The sequence below is a fragment of the Crocodylus siamensis genome, chromosome 4 (assembly GCF_052110815.1).
Source record: "Crocodylus siamensis isolate JL-2025a chromosome 4, ASM5211081v1, whole genome shotgun sequence".
Taxonomy (NCBI): domain Eukaryota; kingdom Metazoa; phylum Chordata; order Crocodylia; family Crocodylidae; genus Crocodylus; species Crocodylus siamensis.
In genome coordinates, this window is record NC_143398.1 from 71931176 (window position 1) to 71948833 (window position 17658).

The 17658-nt window shown below is 45.0% G+C and overlaps 1 protein-coding gene across 1 annotated transcript in view; it reads left to right on the top strand.

Moving 5' to 3' along the window:
* LOC149865856 (glioma pathogenesis-related protein 1-like) overlaps positions 1–12177 on the top strand; it is a 30256-nt gene extending 18079 nt beyond the window's left edge. Inside the window, exons 3-6 of the mRNA XM_090041014.1 lie at positions 767–870; positions 8125–8210; positions 11917–11943; positions 12032–12177. Coding sequence (XP_089897140.1) covers positions 767–870; positions 8125–8210; positions 11917–11943; positions 12032–12177 — 363 coding nt within the window. The remainder of the gene's footprint in view (positions 1–766; positions 871–8124; positions 8211–11916; positions 11944–12031) is intronic.
* Positions 12178–17658: the final 5481 nt, after the last annotated feature.

The following is a 17658-nucleotide window of genomic DNA, read 5'->3' on the forward strand; positions in this document are numbered from 1 at the left end:
TAGCAGCAAGAGAAAGGAGGTTGAAACAGCTCAGGAGAGGAACAGAGCTCCTAAATGTGTATGTGGATGCTGACTAGTGCAGGACTGTGGGGCAAGGAGCCCTCACTCCTGCCCTTGCTAGTGGATAACACTATGATGCAATAAAAGGTAGGGCACCACCTACACAAGGGCATTTCTGGTTGCATGAAATATTTGACAATATTTGACAGTTAAATAATGGGCAGTCAGTTGACATTTGATTGGTCAAATGGCCAATTTCCCAACCCTAGTTTTTTGTGTATATCTGTCTCTCCCACTGAATATAGTTTATATAATAAGAAATCTCCACAAACAAAATATTATCCTATACTTCAGCCTTTCTTTGGCAGCAAAAGTTTTCAGTAATTGGATGTCTGCTGTCATAGTTGTTTTTCCTTTAATATTAGGATATGAACTTATGTCCAAAATCTGGCCCTCAGGAAAGCATGCAGGTTGTTCCAGTCCTTGGAACTTTGCACATACAAAGTCCATATTATACCATAAGATACATGGTAAGCATGATCAAAACATGCATTATCATTCCAATTTCTATGTAAAGTGGTCTTCTGTTTTTACTTCCAGTTATTACTAAATAAATTATTTTCTGGAAACTAAAAAACTGGCTACCTAATATAGATAACATGTCTGAACTGATATTTATTTCATGAGAACTAATATTGCCATTATAACCAATCACTGTTGAGCAGTTTCTTTTTTCTTTTGTAAAAGAAATATTTTTTTTTTCTAGGTAGTTTGGGATAATTCTTATAAGGTAGGCTGTGCTGTTTCCTTTTGTCCTGAAGTTGCAGGAATAAAAAATGCAGGGCATTTTATATGCAACTATGCACCAAGGTAAGTTATTTTTTATAAAATCTTAGAATGAAAACAGTGATAATGTATATTTTTCTAAAAATTAATTTGATTAAATGCATATCAATACATTAGTGCATGTAATTAGATAAACAATTCAGTTTCTCTGGTTGAAACAATGCAGTTACTTCAGGCATCTGTAGATCTGTGAGTATTGGTTACTTGATGCCCTTTAGTAGATTCAGTTCTGTTAAAATTTCTGATAAAAGTTATACCCTTGGGTAAGCAAAGAACCTCTCCGCTAATGCAGACTCTGCCATATGCTTATCTATTATTTCTCTTAAGCAGTTTCTTTTCTGTGATTTCTCTATTTTTAATACTTGAATGAAATAACTGGTTTTAAGATGGGTGCTTCTCTGTTGTCTTAAAACATATCCTGTAACTAATCAGCTATAGCGTGCAGCCCAGTCATGGTTTTAACACATTTTTTTTGCCTTCATAAACAAAAACACATGCATTAACTATGGTACATTTAGCCTACCCATATAGTTATGATGTATAACCTGGTTAAGTTTTTCTGTGTATACAGAAACATCTAAAACCATGGTATAAATAAGTTGGACAACTATGTTATACAATCACATTTAAAAATATGTTTTTATAATGTGTGTAAGCTAGTACAACAAAGCTATGGTTTGTAAATCAATGAATTTATTATTGTCAGGAAGCTAATGCTAAAAGCTTAAACATGTCCTTTGTTTTCATCACAAGCCAAACTTTGTTAAATCTACGAAGGATTAGCACTGTTTTTTGTGAGCCTCAAAGTGTGTCTTTACTGTAAATTATTCATGCATTCAGCTCACCTTCTTATCCATTATCACACTGTCATCCACATAAAACATCTCTCTACTCATTCCACAAGGCAAATACACTCCTAACTCACAGGTAGTGTTCTGGTTCCAGATATGTAATTGCCCTTGCTATTATTTGTCCCTCTCCCCCACCCCTTTGTAGCGTGGCAGTAATATAGCCATGTGTAATTCAGATTTGCATCACAACTCCTGATTATCTCCAGACTTCCAGCTATTATCTGCTCTGAGAATCTGAGAAAGCACTCCTGACATGCAGCCAGGTAGCCAGAGAAGCATACATGAATTTTAATGAATGTTTGGTGAGAGTATTGACTTCAGTCACTGCAGCAAGAACATAAATCATACAAGGTTACCTCCAGGGATCTGGGTTTTCTGTTCACCATGGAAAAATGTAGTAAAAGCTACATTTTCTCTTTTTGAGGAGAAAAATGCAGGAAACCGTTGTTTTCCCCTTGCAGGCTGGCAGAGTTCCAGCCTGCAAGGGGCTGGGGGGAGCAAGAGGAGCAACAGGCAGGGGACGCCATCTGTATGTGTGCATGTACACATGCACATGGCTCCCAGGTAGCCTGGAAAGCAGCTCCCCACAGGTAAGTCTGTTGGGAGAGGAGGGATTGAGGCCCCCATAGTGAGGGAGGGAGGAAATTGGACAGGGCTGGCTTGGTATCCAGGGACATGTGTGGCCACAGGGCCCAGGCGGGGAGCAGGACAGAGCCAAAGGCGGCTCATCAGGGGTCGGCAGGGCGGTGGCTCCCTGTCACTCTGCACAATCCTGGGGAGGGGGGTGGGCATGGAAGGCACGTGTGCCCCAGATTTGTGCGTGGGGGGGCAAGGGGGAGCTGCCCACTTCAAGCTCAGGCTCCCCACCCTGCTGCCTTCCCTCTGGGGCCTCTGCAGCCCAGCAGGCGGGACCTGGTGCAGCAAGGCACAGCAGGGCGGGGAAGCTTGGTGCTGCCACTGCAAGCCCCACACTGCTGCGGTGAGACACCCTCTGCCCCCTCAGCAGCAGCAGGGGTGGTGGCGCAAAGTTGTGCTCCCTGCTGGGTAGGCAAGGGGTGCCTTGCCATGGCAGGGCAGGGCTCCCAGCAGCAGCATAAGCCTCCCCGCCCACTCTACCTTGCCATGCCAGGTCTTGCCTGCTGAACCATGGAGGCCCTAGAGGCAGGGAAGAAGGGCAGGGAGCCTGAGCCCACAGCAGGCATCCTGCATCTGCCACCCCACCCCCCTCCATGGGCTCTGCTCCACCTGTGCTCCCCATAGAGGAGGGGGAGCCAGGTTCCATGCACTGTTCCACTACATCAGCTGCAACCTCCGACGGGCAGCAGCTGGGGCTCGGTACATCTGGGGGCCCTCTGGCAAGGCAGGGGGCTGTGGGTGGTGAGTGAAGGGCACCAGTAGGGTTGGGGGGCTATGGGTGGGAAGTGAGAGGCACCAGTAGGGCCAGGGGGTTGTGGCTTGGGAGTGAGGGGCAATGGCATGGACAGGGCACCAGCATATCAGGCTGCTCAGCACCACAAAGTAGTGTGGTGGGGACAACCACAGCTGGATTTATATCCTGGTGAGTGAAGAAGGCAGGGGGAGTTCTGATTTTCCATGATAAAAAACCCCAAATCAAATGCTGAGTTGTATAGGTATTTAGAAGAATTTATTTTATTATAGTGATTGAGGCACTGGTTGGCTTCCAAATTGCTTTAAAATTATAAATATATCAATAAAACATTGTGTTCAACTGCTACCTATATATATAGTGGTGTTTCATTTTAATAATGGAAAAATGTGAGTTTGGGGTCTTTTAATCAGAGAATGCACCATTTTATCAGAGAATTTGCAATTTTTAAACAGAGAAAAGCAGGATCCCTGGTTATTTCAAGCCAAATTTACTTAAGTTAGCATCCAGAAGCTTGGAATGCAGTGCTGAGAATGGATTAAGCACCTGAGATGGCTTTTCTGCATTAATAAGGAAATTAACCTGAGGTCTGACAATCCCCCCTGTGCCTCTACATAGAGTTTGATGAGGCATTTGCAGTACATCAGACACTGAACACACTGCTTCTTATTACTTCAGTTTTCAGTAGATCTTTTATCTTTAGCAGAGGGGGAGAGAAAGCTCTCAAGAAAATTTCCCAGAATCAATGTGATCAATCTGCCTCGTATTGTGGTTAACATGGAACTACTTGCAGAACAAGTTTTTCCACCTGTTATCAGAGAGAATTCACCCCAGATTCCTGAAACTCTCTGAGGAGGTGGAAGCAGAGAACCCAAGTCTCAGTCTAGGACAAGGATAGGCAACCCCCAGCATGTGTGTCAATTAGTTGTACGTGAAGACATTTTCCCCAGCACACCAGGAGGCATGCAAGGAAATTGTTTTAAAAAAACATTTTTTTTAAATGGCTGCTCTGAGCTATCCAGACCAGCTACAGATCTCAGTGAGATCTCAGAGGCACTGGGGGCAGAGTCAGGAGAATACAGGCATGAATGGAGTCTGCATTCTGCTGACCCTACCTCTTGTGCCCCAAACTGTTCCTTCCAGCCTAGCACAGCCCCTGGAGGGGAGCTGCAGATGGGTGGGGCTGGGGCCTTGGCAGGCGCTGCGCAAGGCCACTGCGCTGGAGGCTCCCAGCAGATGAGTGAGCCCTGTGCCTGGCTGGAGCTTGGGCAATTGGACATCCCATCCCACCCAGGTGGGGGTAGCACCGGGGTACCAAGCGCCAGGAACAGGCACTCTGGACAGGGTCTGGAAGGCATGGGGGAAAGCGCTGCAGGCAGGCTGGCTTAGCTGGATCCCTAGGAAGGCAAGGACAAGGCGGGAAGTGGGGCTGCCCTGAGGATGCACAGACTCAGGCCTCAGTGGGACAGCGGAAAGGGGTGCCCAGCAGAACCCAAGATGGGACCTGGCCCAGCCCGGCCCGTGCAGTTCTGCAGGGATTGGGCACAGCTGTCTTGCCAATGAGGGGACGCCACCTGACCAGAGCTGGACACTGGGCTTTGGGGGCTTCCAGCTCTGGGCTCAGCCTCCCTGCACACTGGGCACAGTGTGAGTGGGGTGGAGCTGCCATGGGAGCCCCCCGGACCTGAGGAACAACCATCGTGGCTGCCCCAGTCTGTCCAGGTCCTGGCCTTGCCCACCCACAGCTCCTTTTCAGGGGCTGGGACTGGAACAGGAGCTGCACAGGGACACTGTGCTGTAGGCTCTGGCTGGCTTGGCCCTGAGCGCTGCCCGTGGGGGCTGTTCCCCAAGCGCAGGGGGCTCCTGCAGCTGGGCCCCCACATTGGGTGGCTCCATCCTGCTTGCACTGTGTCCAGCACGCAGGGAGGCTGAGCCTGGAGCTGGGAACCCTATGAGCCCAGCATCCTGCCCTGGCCAGGTGACATCCCCTCATGAGCAAGGCAGCCGCACCCCATCCCTGTGGAGCTGCATGGGTCAGCCAGGACCCAACTCAGGTGCCACTGGGCACCCCTGACCAGCTGCCCTGGCCTGAGCCTGCAGAGCCCCAGGGCAGCCCCCACTTCCCACCCAGCCCCTGCTCTCCTCTGGCTGCTGCCTTCTCAAGGGGCCGGCTGGGCCAGCCTGCCCCACCCCACCCCTCCATGTGCTGTCCTGCCCCAAGTGCCCTGCCTTGGTGCTCAGTGCCCCAGTGCTGCCTCCACCCAGGTGGAATGGGACGTCTGTCTGCTCAAACCCCTTGGGCCCCCTCTCCTAGCCCTGGGCCTGGGCTTCTCCCACTCTGGGACCATCGGGGAGGCCTGAGCTCCCCAGCCCTAGCTTCTTTTCTTTTTTCTTTCTCTTTTTCTTTTGCTCTCTTTTCTCTCTCTTCTTTCCTTCTCTTCTATTTTCTCTTTTTTCTATTTCTTCTTTTTTACTTTCCTTTTTCTCTTTTTTCCTCCTTTTCTTTCTTTTTCCTTTACCTCTTTCTCTCCTTTTTTCTCTTTTTCCTTTCTCTTTACCTCTCTCTCTTTTTTCCCTCCTTTCTCTCTCCCTTTTTTTCTCTCTCTAATCACAATATGCTTAACCAAAAAGAATACACAAGAACAAAGGTAGTACATGAAGGTTTAGAATTTTTACAAAACCTGGTATTTACTATTACAAAACCCCCAAAGCAACATTTATGATTATTAACTATATTAATATGCAGTGTGTCCAGCCATGTACCCCCTGCCTCAGTTTTGTTTTTGTGGTATGCCGGCACTCTGGCACCTTACCTGGTAGACACTGAGGTTTTTTCAGCACTCTGGCCAAAAAGTTGCCTACACCTGATCTAGCCAATATGTTACAAGTCTCAAAGAGTCTGACAAGCAGACCAGAAAGGAAAAAGGTCCTTTAAAATTGGGAACTTGGTGTTAGAATAAATGAAAATTCTATAGCATTTAGCAGTACAGATTGGTTCAACTTTACAATAAAATAATACAAGATTAGCCTGGGGTTATTGAATATATTTTCATTTAAAACACTTATTTCAAAGTCATATTTTGATTTGTATTTTAATTGAGGAAGGATTTAGCTTTCAGAGACTCCTTTTTTGACAGATTTCCTTTAGCTTGTTTTTACATTCTGAGTTTTCCTCTCCATTTTACTGCAGTGTATTGGGGTATGTTTTATATGAAATTACTTCCATTTTTCCTTCCAGTCTTTAGACTGACTTGACTACAAGAATATCTGATCCAGCAATTCTTTGCTTCTTTCTTTGAAGCTCTAATCAGAAGTCAGGGTGATATCCTCTTGCCCCTGTCATACGTTAATTTAATGGCACCGTGGGATCTGATCCTCAGTCCCAACAATTGCACTTCCTGCCATGTCACACATGCATGGCAGAACACACAATTATGGGATCAGGGATCGGATCCTAATCATACCATTACTACTTGCCAGACTTCCCCTGTACCAGAAAGTTGAAAGCCAGGTACCCACAACTCAGAGCAAACTGTTTTGGTCCCTGGACCAGGACTAACAATTGACTTATTGGTCCCAGCTCTGGGACCAAGAGCCTCATGCATCAGGGATGTTAGAAAACTACACATGGAGCCTGGCTGCATGCATGGTTTTTAAAAGTCCTAGTGCATGGGGATTTTGGGATCATGGAACCTCCCTGAACTCAAGGTCCCCATGGCCTAGATGTGTCAAGTGCCTTGCACTACAGCTCTGTGGGAGCTGCAAGTGAAGAAAGTCAACCTGCTGGGTCACAGTGAGCCATGGGGCTCTCTGGTACCCAACACCAAAATGTACCTTGCTCCTCAGCTGCTGTGGGAGCAGCAGGGCAAGGTAAGCACCATGCCAGGTTGCAATGAGCCCCAGAGCTTTCTGCAATCTGGCACCCCAGCTCAGATGATGAGCTCCTCAAGTTGGCACCTAAAAACTGTGGGATTCACCACATGTCTGTCAGCCTACCCAAATGTTGGGGAGCTGCCAACAAGCCCCGTTGTATATATATCAAGCCCTAATATATATATCATATATATTTTGTGGACTATTTCTGGGGTTGGTTTCCCATTTTGTCACACCATTAATTTCCTGAATGTGTCAGGGTTACTATTTATGGTACAATTAACAGGTTAATTGCATCTTAAGTGTAATGTCTTCCAGGGGCCTTTAAGATCACTGCAAGCTGTGAATTAAAATAATCAATGCTGTTTGTATGATCTTTAAGGATTTAGGTCCCAGCTCAACACATTTTAGGTATCTGAGTAATAACACTTATTTTTGTAGGGCCACTCACATGCTTAAAATTACACACAAGGTTAATTATTTTGCAAAACCTCACTGCTTATCAAATTAAATGAAAGATATTTTACAAGCTTATTACTTTTAAGATTTATTTCATATCAGCCTTATTTGAAGCTAAGCTCTACTCCTATATATTTATTTAAGAATTCATATATCTAATGAAGTGGGCTTTGAATAAAATACATTAGAGTTTTTTTCCTTAGAAATAAAAGTAGTATGTTAATGCTAATTAACTAGTGTGTTATCTAATAGCGAAAAGATAACAGTGAAACTATGAGAGAATGGTTTATAAAATATCTGAAGTTGAACATGAAGTATAAGCAGTTCTGTTAGCAAACATCCTAAAGTGGGGATCAGCAACTTCCTACTAACACACGCCACAGCTTATGGCTCAGCCAGTGCCATGGGCTACCATTCCCCTCTAGCCATTCCACTAAAGCTGAACAGAGGCTGCAGAGGAAGAACATCTCTCCACACAGGCTGGAACAGCCACCAGATCAGATGGTTAGGATTTGGCATGCCCTTAGTAAAATGAAGATCAGGTCAGACCTTCATTTACCAGATCCAATCCCTTTGCAGGCCAGATCTGGTCCACGAACTATAGGTTCCTATCCCTTGTCCTATAGTGTTTAACACTTCAAAATATGCCCTATTTATAAATATTTGCAGCAAGATTCACCTAAAAGAAATTTTGTTCTGCCTTTCTAGTGGCAATTATCCAAGAAAACCTTATCAAAAAGGAGCACCGTGCAGTCAGTGCCCACGTGGGGACACCTGTGTGAATAAACTATGTAGTAAGTACAAAGGAATATACTAAGCAATATGACAAAAGAAAAATATACGTGTACATCTACTCAGTAGTAAAAAAAGACTATAGGAAAAAAATAAGAATTTTTTCATTTGTTTAGTTTTTCTCTTCAGTGCTCTGTTAAGGCTCAGTGCAACAAAGCACTTACATAATTATTACATCTATTGCTATTCAGCGAAGCACTTCATATTTTACTTTATCAAGGCCACAAATGATAATTGCAAAGTTTCAGTTCAATCACAGTCTGGTATTATTACTGTCTCTAGAGCCTGATATTTGCAATCACTGACTTTCTGCTAGAATTAAAACAGTTTATGACACCAAATCAAGAAAGTCAAACCTAATCAAATACTCTCTCCAGGCTGCCTATAATCTATTTATTTCTGTATTTACATGTTCAGTAACAACTTGGAAATGTGTTTCATTCTGGAAGTGTAAAATACTGATCTATCTCTTCAGATGTGCTCTGCCCATAGGCACAAGCTATGGGAGAGAGCCCTTCTTTGCAGACTCTTCCCATATAACATTTAATTAGTGGCATATTATGGTGGGAGTTCTTGGTATTTCATCTGGGTTTTATTCCATAAAACGTGGGGTTTCTTTATCTTAAATTCTTTATCTTCAATTTAATTCTCTAGCTAGCAAGCTTTTTTCTAGGGGTGCACTGATAAACATTTTCTTGGCCAATACCAATAGCCAATTATTAACCAGCCATATCACCTGATACCAATCAGGTAAACAATTTACATGAATGCAGCCGGGCAGCATGGAGACCAGCTTCCTGCAGGTAAGACGGTTGTGGGGAAAGGATGTGGGGGAAGGAAGTGGAGTGGGGGGTGCAGATTGAGGTTCTCATGGTGAGGGAAGGCATGGGGCAAGGGCAAGCACTAGGGCTGGCAGCACTACCCAGCCAGGGTAGTAAATGGGACCCAGGGCCAGGGCAGAGAGCAGAAAAGAGCTGTGGGTAGCTCATCCAGGGTATCAGTGTCCTGGTGCTTTAAAATGGCAGCAGCAGTGGTTGAACTAAAACTTGTCAAATGAGCTTTATTTCAAGTGTTGCTGCTACCATTAAATGGAGGAATACTTTTAACTGGAGCAGTGCTGAGTGGGACAAGGGCAAATGCAGGCTGCCCACTGTGGACTCGGGGCTCTCAGCCCTGCTGCGGGCCTTGCATTGGCTGCTCATCCCCTGCCTGCCTGGCAGCAAGAGGCACAACTCACTGCCCCACTCCTGCTGGGTGAAGAGGAGACATGGCTGGTATGGGAGTCCGAAGGGAAAAATAGCAGAGCTCTGAGCCCACAGCAAGCAGCCTGCATCCACTCCATGCAAAATTGGGGGGAGGGGGTCATATGCATCCCCTATGCCTCCCCCCAGGGAGTGTGTGCAGCGGTGAGATGCCCCCCCTCCCCACTTCCCTCTCCCATGCCCCCTGGACGAGCTGCCTGCAGCTCCATCCTGCTCCCTGCCCCAGCCCCAAGTCCCATTCACTGCCCTAGCTAGGCAGTACCCCCAGCCCCTGCCCCATTCCATTCCTCACCATGGGGGCCTCTATCTACCCCCTCCCAAACTTACCTGCAAGGCACTGCTCTCCATGCTGCCCAGGTGCTTTCTTAGCTATGTGCATGCACGCAGTGTCTAGGGGCCCCAGCCAGAAGGCATATTGTATTTATTGGTGATATTATCAGCTAAACCTAAAAAAGCCAATAGCTGATAATGTTAATTTTCCTTTTATCAGTGCCAATCTGATATGCAACCGATATACAATAAAAGTATTGCTACTTTTTTCCCATTGTTGCTAATAGATAGAACCCCAGCTAGCTTGGTAAATTTTTTTTATAGTTTTCATAAGAAAAGCAATTAGCAACATCAAGAACTGCAGAATAAGTGCAGCATATATGGATGAGATGAGGCATGAGTTCTTTGTTTAACCTACCTAGAAGTCATAAACTATAAATTTCCTTATACTAAAGTCAGGGTATTTATTTAGGTTAGTTTAGATGTTTGAACTGAGACCAAAACTAAGCAGCAAAATGTACCTGCAGTTCTGCTTGTAAGTTGTTTCTTGCTTAAGGCCTTGTACAGACATTCAGTTTCTCCTGGGAGTGTTGCTATTCTCCTAGGAGAAACCATGAGTATGCAGATGTTCAGGTTTTTTCTCCCAAAGTAAAAATTGCCGCTCCAAGAGAAAAATAACCTGGAAACATCCAGGGTTAAATCGCACTCAGGAGCCATGTCTAGATGAACACCACCACACGGTATGTGGTGCAGCAGATATGTCTGTGGCGCCACATACTACACATTCAGCTGTTCTCCATGCCGGAGGGCTTTTTGACCTTGGGAGATTAAAAAAACCTGCACAAAAAAAAAAGCAGAGCAGTGCACGCAGGGGCAGTGTACACCACCCAAAACTGTGTGTCCAAAACCAGAGCCTGGCTGGCTGGAGCCATGCTCCGGCTGCAAGATAGACTCTGAGCAGCAGGATCACCACTGCTGCAGCCCCAGGAGACCCCCAGGACCCCAGGTAAGGCTGCTGGTACCAGCCTCCATTACCCCACCTGGGATAACCTCGGGTGTGTGGCACAGGTGTCCCCAGAAAAAACTAGAAGTGCACGAGGCCACTGCTTCTTGTCCCCAGAGTAACAAATATCCACACTTGGGTGGATGTGGCCAGGGAGAACTAATGTCTGTACATACCATGACTTCTCTAAGAGAACACAATCCTCCAGCATATCCCTCATACTCCCCTGGGAGATGGTGCTCTGCTGCTCCAACAGGAAGCAGAATAGGCCCCCTTCACAATCTGTACATTATGCAGCAGAGGAACATAGGCTGACCATGGACAGTCTGGGTCAACCAATCAGGAATGCCCTATTCAAAGTTATCATCTGTTGCCAGGCAGACTGAGGGAGCCTGTAGAGCATGCTGAAATGTGTGCAAAGCCCCTGCTTCCTCTCCGAGCTGCACAAATCAGCATTGTAAGCTCTCCATTCCTGAGGGCCTCAGCATTGAAATGTCTGTACACATGACTCTGGGTAAATTTCTCTACCAGGAGAACCACTTGAATGTGTGTATGCAGCCTTAAGTTACATATAAAGTCCTTTTCAGAAACTTCTACAAATACTGTGCACCTCAATTTTTAGGTAGCCAATTTGAGGCACTTTAACTTCAGGTCCTCAGTAGCTTTGAAAATCAGACACAAGCCATCTCAAATTTGGCACCCAAATGTTGATATACACAACATTAATGCATATTTCTGAAAAAATATTGACCTCAATTGGTATGTTACTTTGCTTCTTTGGTCAATATGAAAACTAATAGTTATCAATTCTGCATAGTATTTTGGAGATCAATTGGCATTTTTTTGAAAATGAAAAACACCAATGATCTGCATGGGAAATAAAACTCCCTCCCCCCCACCTCTACTTTTTTAACCAGTGGTTATTAGAAGTGTAAAAGGCATTTAAATCTTTCTTATTTACGTTAGAGGATACTATCCAAGAAGCATGAATGTTTTATAAAATATATTTTAGGTCTAAGAAGTTTGCAATTATTTTTAAATATCGTTAGTTGAAATGGACAACTTCTAGTAGGCTGTTTATTAATTACTGCTTCTGTAAGTTAACTAATGAAAACTGAAATGGAACAATACCTTTTTGCCTGATGGAACTATTTATTTCTTCTCTTTTTCTAGAAAATGCAACACGTGATAGAATTATTGGTATGTATTCTAATTCTTCATCATTACCTGGATTATTCTAGTTGTTATAATTACATTCATGCCTAATAAGAATTGTGCTTTTTTATAGAATACTATAATTGGCGTCCACCATGGGTGAAAGGATGTGATGAATTCTGCATTTATATTGTAGCTTTAAGACCATCACTGACATTATTGGCTTGTGTAGCTGTTTTTCTTATCAAGTTATATTATCCAAATATGCATATATCTTAAGAACCCATATTGGAATATAAGTCAAAAGGATGCTACTTAATGAAAAAGGTGTCAAGTGAGGAAGAGGAATACATCATACCAACGTGAATACCAAGACAATTTTCCCTCGATTAATATTTTTACGATGTAGTTGATAATTATTTTATATATATATGGTGCTTTAAATGCTAATGGGCTATAACGGGCTAATGGACTATAAAGAATAAGTTACTTTTTTCAAAAACCCTACAAAAGATGTTTCTCAATTTATAAATAAAGATGTGAAAGCACCAAAGAAAAGGTAAAAAAAAATAAGCTAAATGTGACAATCTAGTAAGATTCAGTTGATAACCAGAAACTGAATTTTAATTATCCAATTTTAATGAATAAATGCTGCATCTAGCCAACAAACATTAATGTAAAATGTACAGCAGATCGAATACTGAGAAACATAGTAGCCCAAATATTAAACTGGCTATTGCTTAACACAGAGGTTAATACAGCATTAAAATCATATTGTTATGCACCCAGCTCTGCTTTTTTAGAGCCAGTGATAAAATTCTGGTTAAGTGGGACCAGGATTTTTATAGGAAGATATTTCTTCATCAATATAAAATTGGTCTGCTATGTACATATTTTTTAGAGTTATACATTTATGAATGCCTTTTATTCATTGAAGTCTTAAGGGTTAAACACATTATTTCTTCAAGTATTTTGTTCCTAACTAATTTTGAACTTAAAAACACATGTAATATGCACTTAGAATAATATATTCAAATTTAGACAGTATTGTATTTTCTGTTTTAACAATCTCAAACATTGTTATTTAAAAGAAAGATATTTGTCTAGGTTTTATTTTTAATGCAACGGTAATAAAAAAATAATGAAATAAATAAAGTTTTATCTCAAAACTTTATCCCAGTTCCCCTGTTAGCCCAAAGGGAGGTAATCCCAACATGGATAAAGGAGGTAAGAGGGTGCAAAAGCCCCCATGGCTCACCAAAAGCATACGGGAGCATCTCCTAGCTAAGAGGGAGGCGTACACCCAATGGAAGGAAGGGGCCATCACCAAGAAGGACTATACCTCGCTTGCTCAGGGCTGCAGGGGGGTGGTTAGGAAGGCCAAGGTGGAGATGGAACTGGGACTAGCTACCCGGATCAAGGACAACAAGAAGTTCCTTTTTTAAATACATAGGGGTTAAAAAGAAGGTACAGGGTAAAGTGGGGCCTCTGCAAGACACGCTAGGAAATCTGGTCATCACACCAGATGACAAAGCTAACTTATTTAACAATTTCTTTGCCTCCATTTTCCTGAGCAGGCTGGATCAGCCCCCCCATTGGGCCCCCCTCAGGCCCCAGGGAAGGTGCACCCAGGCCAAGGGTCAGTGAGGATCTAGTCAGGGAACTTCTGGAGGGACTGGACGTATTTAAATCAGCTGGACCTGATGATCTCCACCCCAGAGTGCTGAGGGAATTAACTGAGGTCATTGTGGGACCCTGGCACAGCTCTATGAGCACTCATGGTGCTTTTGTGTGGTGCCAGAGGACTGGAAGAGGGCCAACGTGGTTCCCATTTTCAAAAAAGGGAGGAAGGAGGACCCAGGAAACTATAGGCCAGTTAGTTTTACCTCAATCCTGGGCAAGCTTTTTGAGAGCATTATCATGGTGCATGTCCATAAGGGGCCAGCAGGGGAGATTACGCTTAGGGGCAAAACAGAGGTTCAGTAGAGGCAGGTCCTGTCAGACCAACCTGGTGGCCTTCTATGATAAGGTTACAAAATCCTTAGATGCAGGGGTAGCAGTGGACGTAGTCTTTTTGGACTTTAGGAAGGCATTCGACACTGTCTCTCACCCCATTCTCATTAAAAAACTGGGGGGCGGTGGCGTCAACACCTACACAGTCAAATGGGTCACTAACTGGCTGGAGGGCCTCACCCAGAGAGTGGTGGTGGATGGGTCATTTTCGACCTGGAGGGATGTGGGCAGTGGGGTTCCCCAGGGCTCGGTCCTCGGGCCCGCACTGTTCAACATCTTCATCAGTGACTTGGACGAGGGGGTAAAAAGCACCCTGTTCAAATTTGCAGATAACACTAAGATATGGAGGGATGTGGGCACACTAGAAGGGAGGAATAGGCTGCAATCAGACCTAGACAGGTTACAGGGGTGGGCGGACGAGAATAGGATGGGATTCAACACTGACAAGGGCAAGGTGATGCACCTGGGGAGGAAGAACCAGCAGCATACCTACAGGCTGGGGAACTCTCTTCTCGTCAGTGCAGAGGCAGAAAAGGATCATTGATGCCAAGATAAACATGGGCCAACAGTGTGGGGACGCAGTCAGGAAGGCCAACCATACCTTGTCATGTATCCACAGATACATCTCAAGCAGGTCCAAGGAGGTGATCCTCCCCCTCTGTGCCACATTGGTCAGGCCGCAGCTGGAGTACTGAGTCCAGTTCTGGGTGCCACACTTCAGGAGGGATGTGGACAACATGGAGAGGGTCCAGAGGAGGGCCACTCACATGATCGGGGCAGCAGGACAGACCCTACGAGGAGAGGCTAAGGGACCTGAACTTGTTCAGCCTCCACAAAAGAAGGCTGAAGGTGGGTCTGGTTGCCATTTACAAACTATTCAGAGGGGGCCAGCAGGCACTGGGGGGTCCCTGTTCCCCCGAGTACAACCAGGAGTGACCAGGAATAATGGTCACAAGCTGACAGAGGGTAGATTCAGATTAGACATCAGGAGGCACTACTTCACGGTTAGGGTGGCTAGGATCTGGAACCAACTTCTAAGCGAAGTGGTGCTGGCTCCTACCCTGGGGGTCTTTTAGAGGCGGCTAAATGAACACCTTGCCAGGGTCGTTTGACCCCAGTACTTTTTCCTGCCATGGCAGGGGGTCGGACTTGATGATCTGCTCATGTCCCTTCCGACCCTACCAACTATGAAACTATGTGACTTTCTTAATCTAACAGAATAGAGAAACAAAAGATTTTTGCTTAGGTACATGCTAACTTAAATTGCTTCAAAGGAGCACATAAATATACTTAGTAATTCCAATGTTTTTTCTTTAATTAAAAATATGCTAGTTTCTGTACCCAAATACACAACTGTAACAGACAGCCAGGACTGGTTCAGTATGTTTAGTATTCACTGATATTACTTACAACCATTCTACTTCATATCCTAAATCTGCATGTAACTTTTAAAAATTGTATATTTCAATATTATATGCATATTTCAAGACTATATGTTTCACCTTTATTATAAAAAACACAAGATTAAAATGCTGTAACTTTTCAGGCACAGAGCTCAAGATGAAGTTAGATTTGCATGTAAGTTCATGTGATCTTCACATTGACTCATAAGGGAGAGTTTAGCTCCTATTGCCTTTATAAATATCAGTCCAGCTGTAAAATATTGTTTTCTCACGTACGATGACAATTATGCTTAGAACTGAACAGATTCCTATTAAAGAATGTTCCAAAGTGATTTTTTTTCTTTGTGTTTTTTTTTTCTTTTTTGGGGGAGAAGGTGAAATTATGATTAGGGATCCAGATTTTGTTTCCTATGGAAAATTGGTGGGGGGGGATGGATTTTCCCTTTTGACCAAGAAAAATGTGGATTTTTCATTTTAACAAAGAAACACACAGATTTTCCACTTTCGCTAAGACCTCTCTGCAGGCTGGCAGAGTTCAAGCCTGTGAGGGACTGGGGGGAGTAGGAGGAGAGCAGGCAGGCAGGAGATGCTATGTGCACATGCGCACGTACACATGCACATGGGTGCCAGGCAGCCTGGAGAGCAGATCCTCACAAGTAAGTCTGGCAGGAAGAAGCAGGGATTTAGGCCCCCATAGGGAGGGAGTAAGGGAGGGAGTTGGACAGGGCTGGGGCTGAGGATGCTGTCCAGCCCAGATGGTCCACAGAACTTGGAGCAGGATGGGGCTGTAGGCGGCTTATCGAGGGGTTGGGTGGATGGGTGGGGCTGGCTCCCTCCCACTGTGTGCACTCCCAGGAGGGGCATGGGGAACACATTCCCCACAGATCTGTGCACAGGATGGGGGCAAGTGCAGGCTGACCACTGTGGGGTTGGACTCCCCACCCTGCTGCCTTCCCCCGGGGCCTCTGTGGCCCAGCCAGCGGGACCCAGTGCAACAGGGTAGAATGGGACCAGGCAGGGAAGCTCCTTGGTGCTGCAAGCCTCGTGCAACCCTGGCAAAATGCCCCCTGCTCACCTGGCAGCAGTGAGGGGCACAACTCCACACCGCCACCCCCACTGCTGTTGGGCAGGCAGGGGTGCCGCGCCATGGCAGCATGGGGCTCCGAGTGGTAGCACCGAGCTTCCTCACCTGGCCTCGCTCTGCCTTGCCATGCCAGGTCCCGGGTCCCACCTTCTGGGCTGTAGATGGCCTGGGAGGGGGGTTGGAGGGGCAGCAAGGCAGGGAGCCCAAGCCTGTAGCAGGCAGCCCACCCCACATGGGCTCTGCTCTGGCTATGCTGCCCATGGCAGAGGGGGAGTTGAGCTCCACACTCTGCTCTGCCACAGCAGCTGCTGCTTCTTGCAAGCAGCAGCCAGGGCTCAGGTGCTGCTGCAGAGAGCAGGGGCCTGCGGATCCAGGTCCCTGGTCCTGTAGCCCTGGCAGCTGGGGGCCAACTCTGGGGGGGATGGGGGTCTGTGGGTGGGAAGTGAGGAGCACCAGCAGGGCTGGGAGGCTGTGGCTTGGGAGTGAGGGGTCTGGACCTGCATCCTGGTGAGTGAAGGGGGCAGGGGGAGCTCTGATTACCCATGATAAAAAACCCCAAATCAAATACCAAAATCTATAGATACTTAGAATGTATATTATTATTGTATATTTTATTATAATAATTGAAGCACTGGTAGGCTTCCACATTGCTTTAAAATTGTAAATATATCAATAAAACATTGTGTTCAACTGATATATGTGTGTGTGTATATGTTTCATTTCAGTTGCAGATTTGGGGGGGTGTTAATCAGAGAATTTGCGATTTTCAAACAGAAAACTAGAATCGCTTGTTATGTTGATAGATTCATTTGTGATCAGTTATTTTCTAATGTTTAGAACTTGCCTGTTTCCAAACAGAGATACCAAAAAGGCTGTATTTTGTTAAATTAAAACCAACATTTTCAGATGCGAGTGTCTAATGTTATACATCTACTAGAATAAGTTGGCATCTAAATAGAATTTTTCTGATACTCATAATTGCTGAGCACCTGGAGCTCCCAATGATATATGGATGAGTTATAAATGCTCATCCCTTATCAAAGTTAGGGAAATTTTAGGGCCTAAATATGTCTTAAGGAGCCTAAGTTTTGCATCTGAAAAAGCTGGCCTTAGGTTCTCCTCTTGTAAAGTTTTATATTTGTAATAAAGCCATTGAATTTTTTTAAACTAGGTAGTAGAACTGCATAGTCTTCAGGTACTGACTTTTGCAAGTAAAGAATCAGTATTCAAATATTTCCAAGCACAGGATTTCCTAGTTTT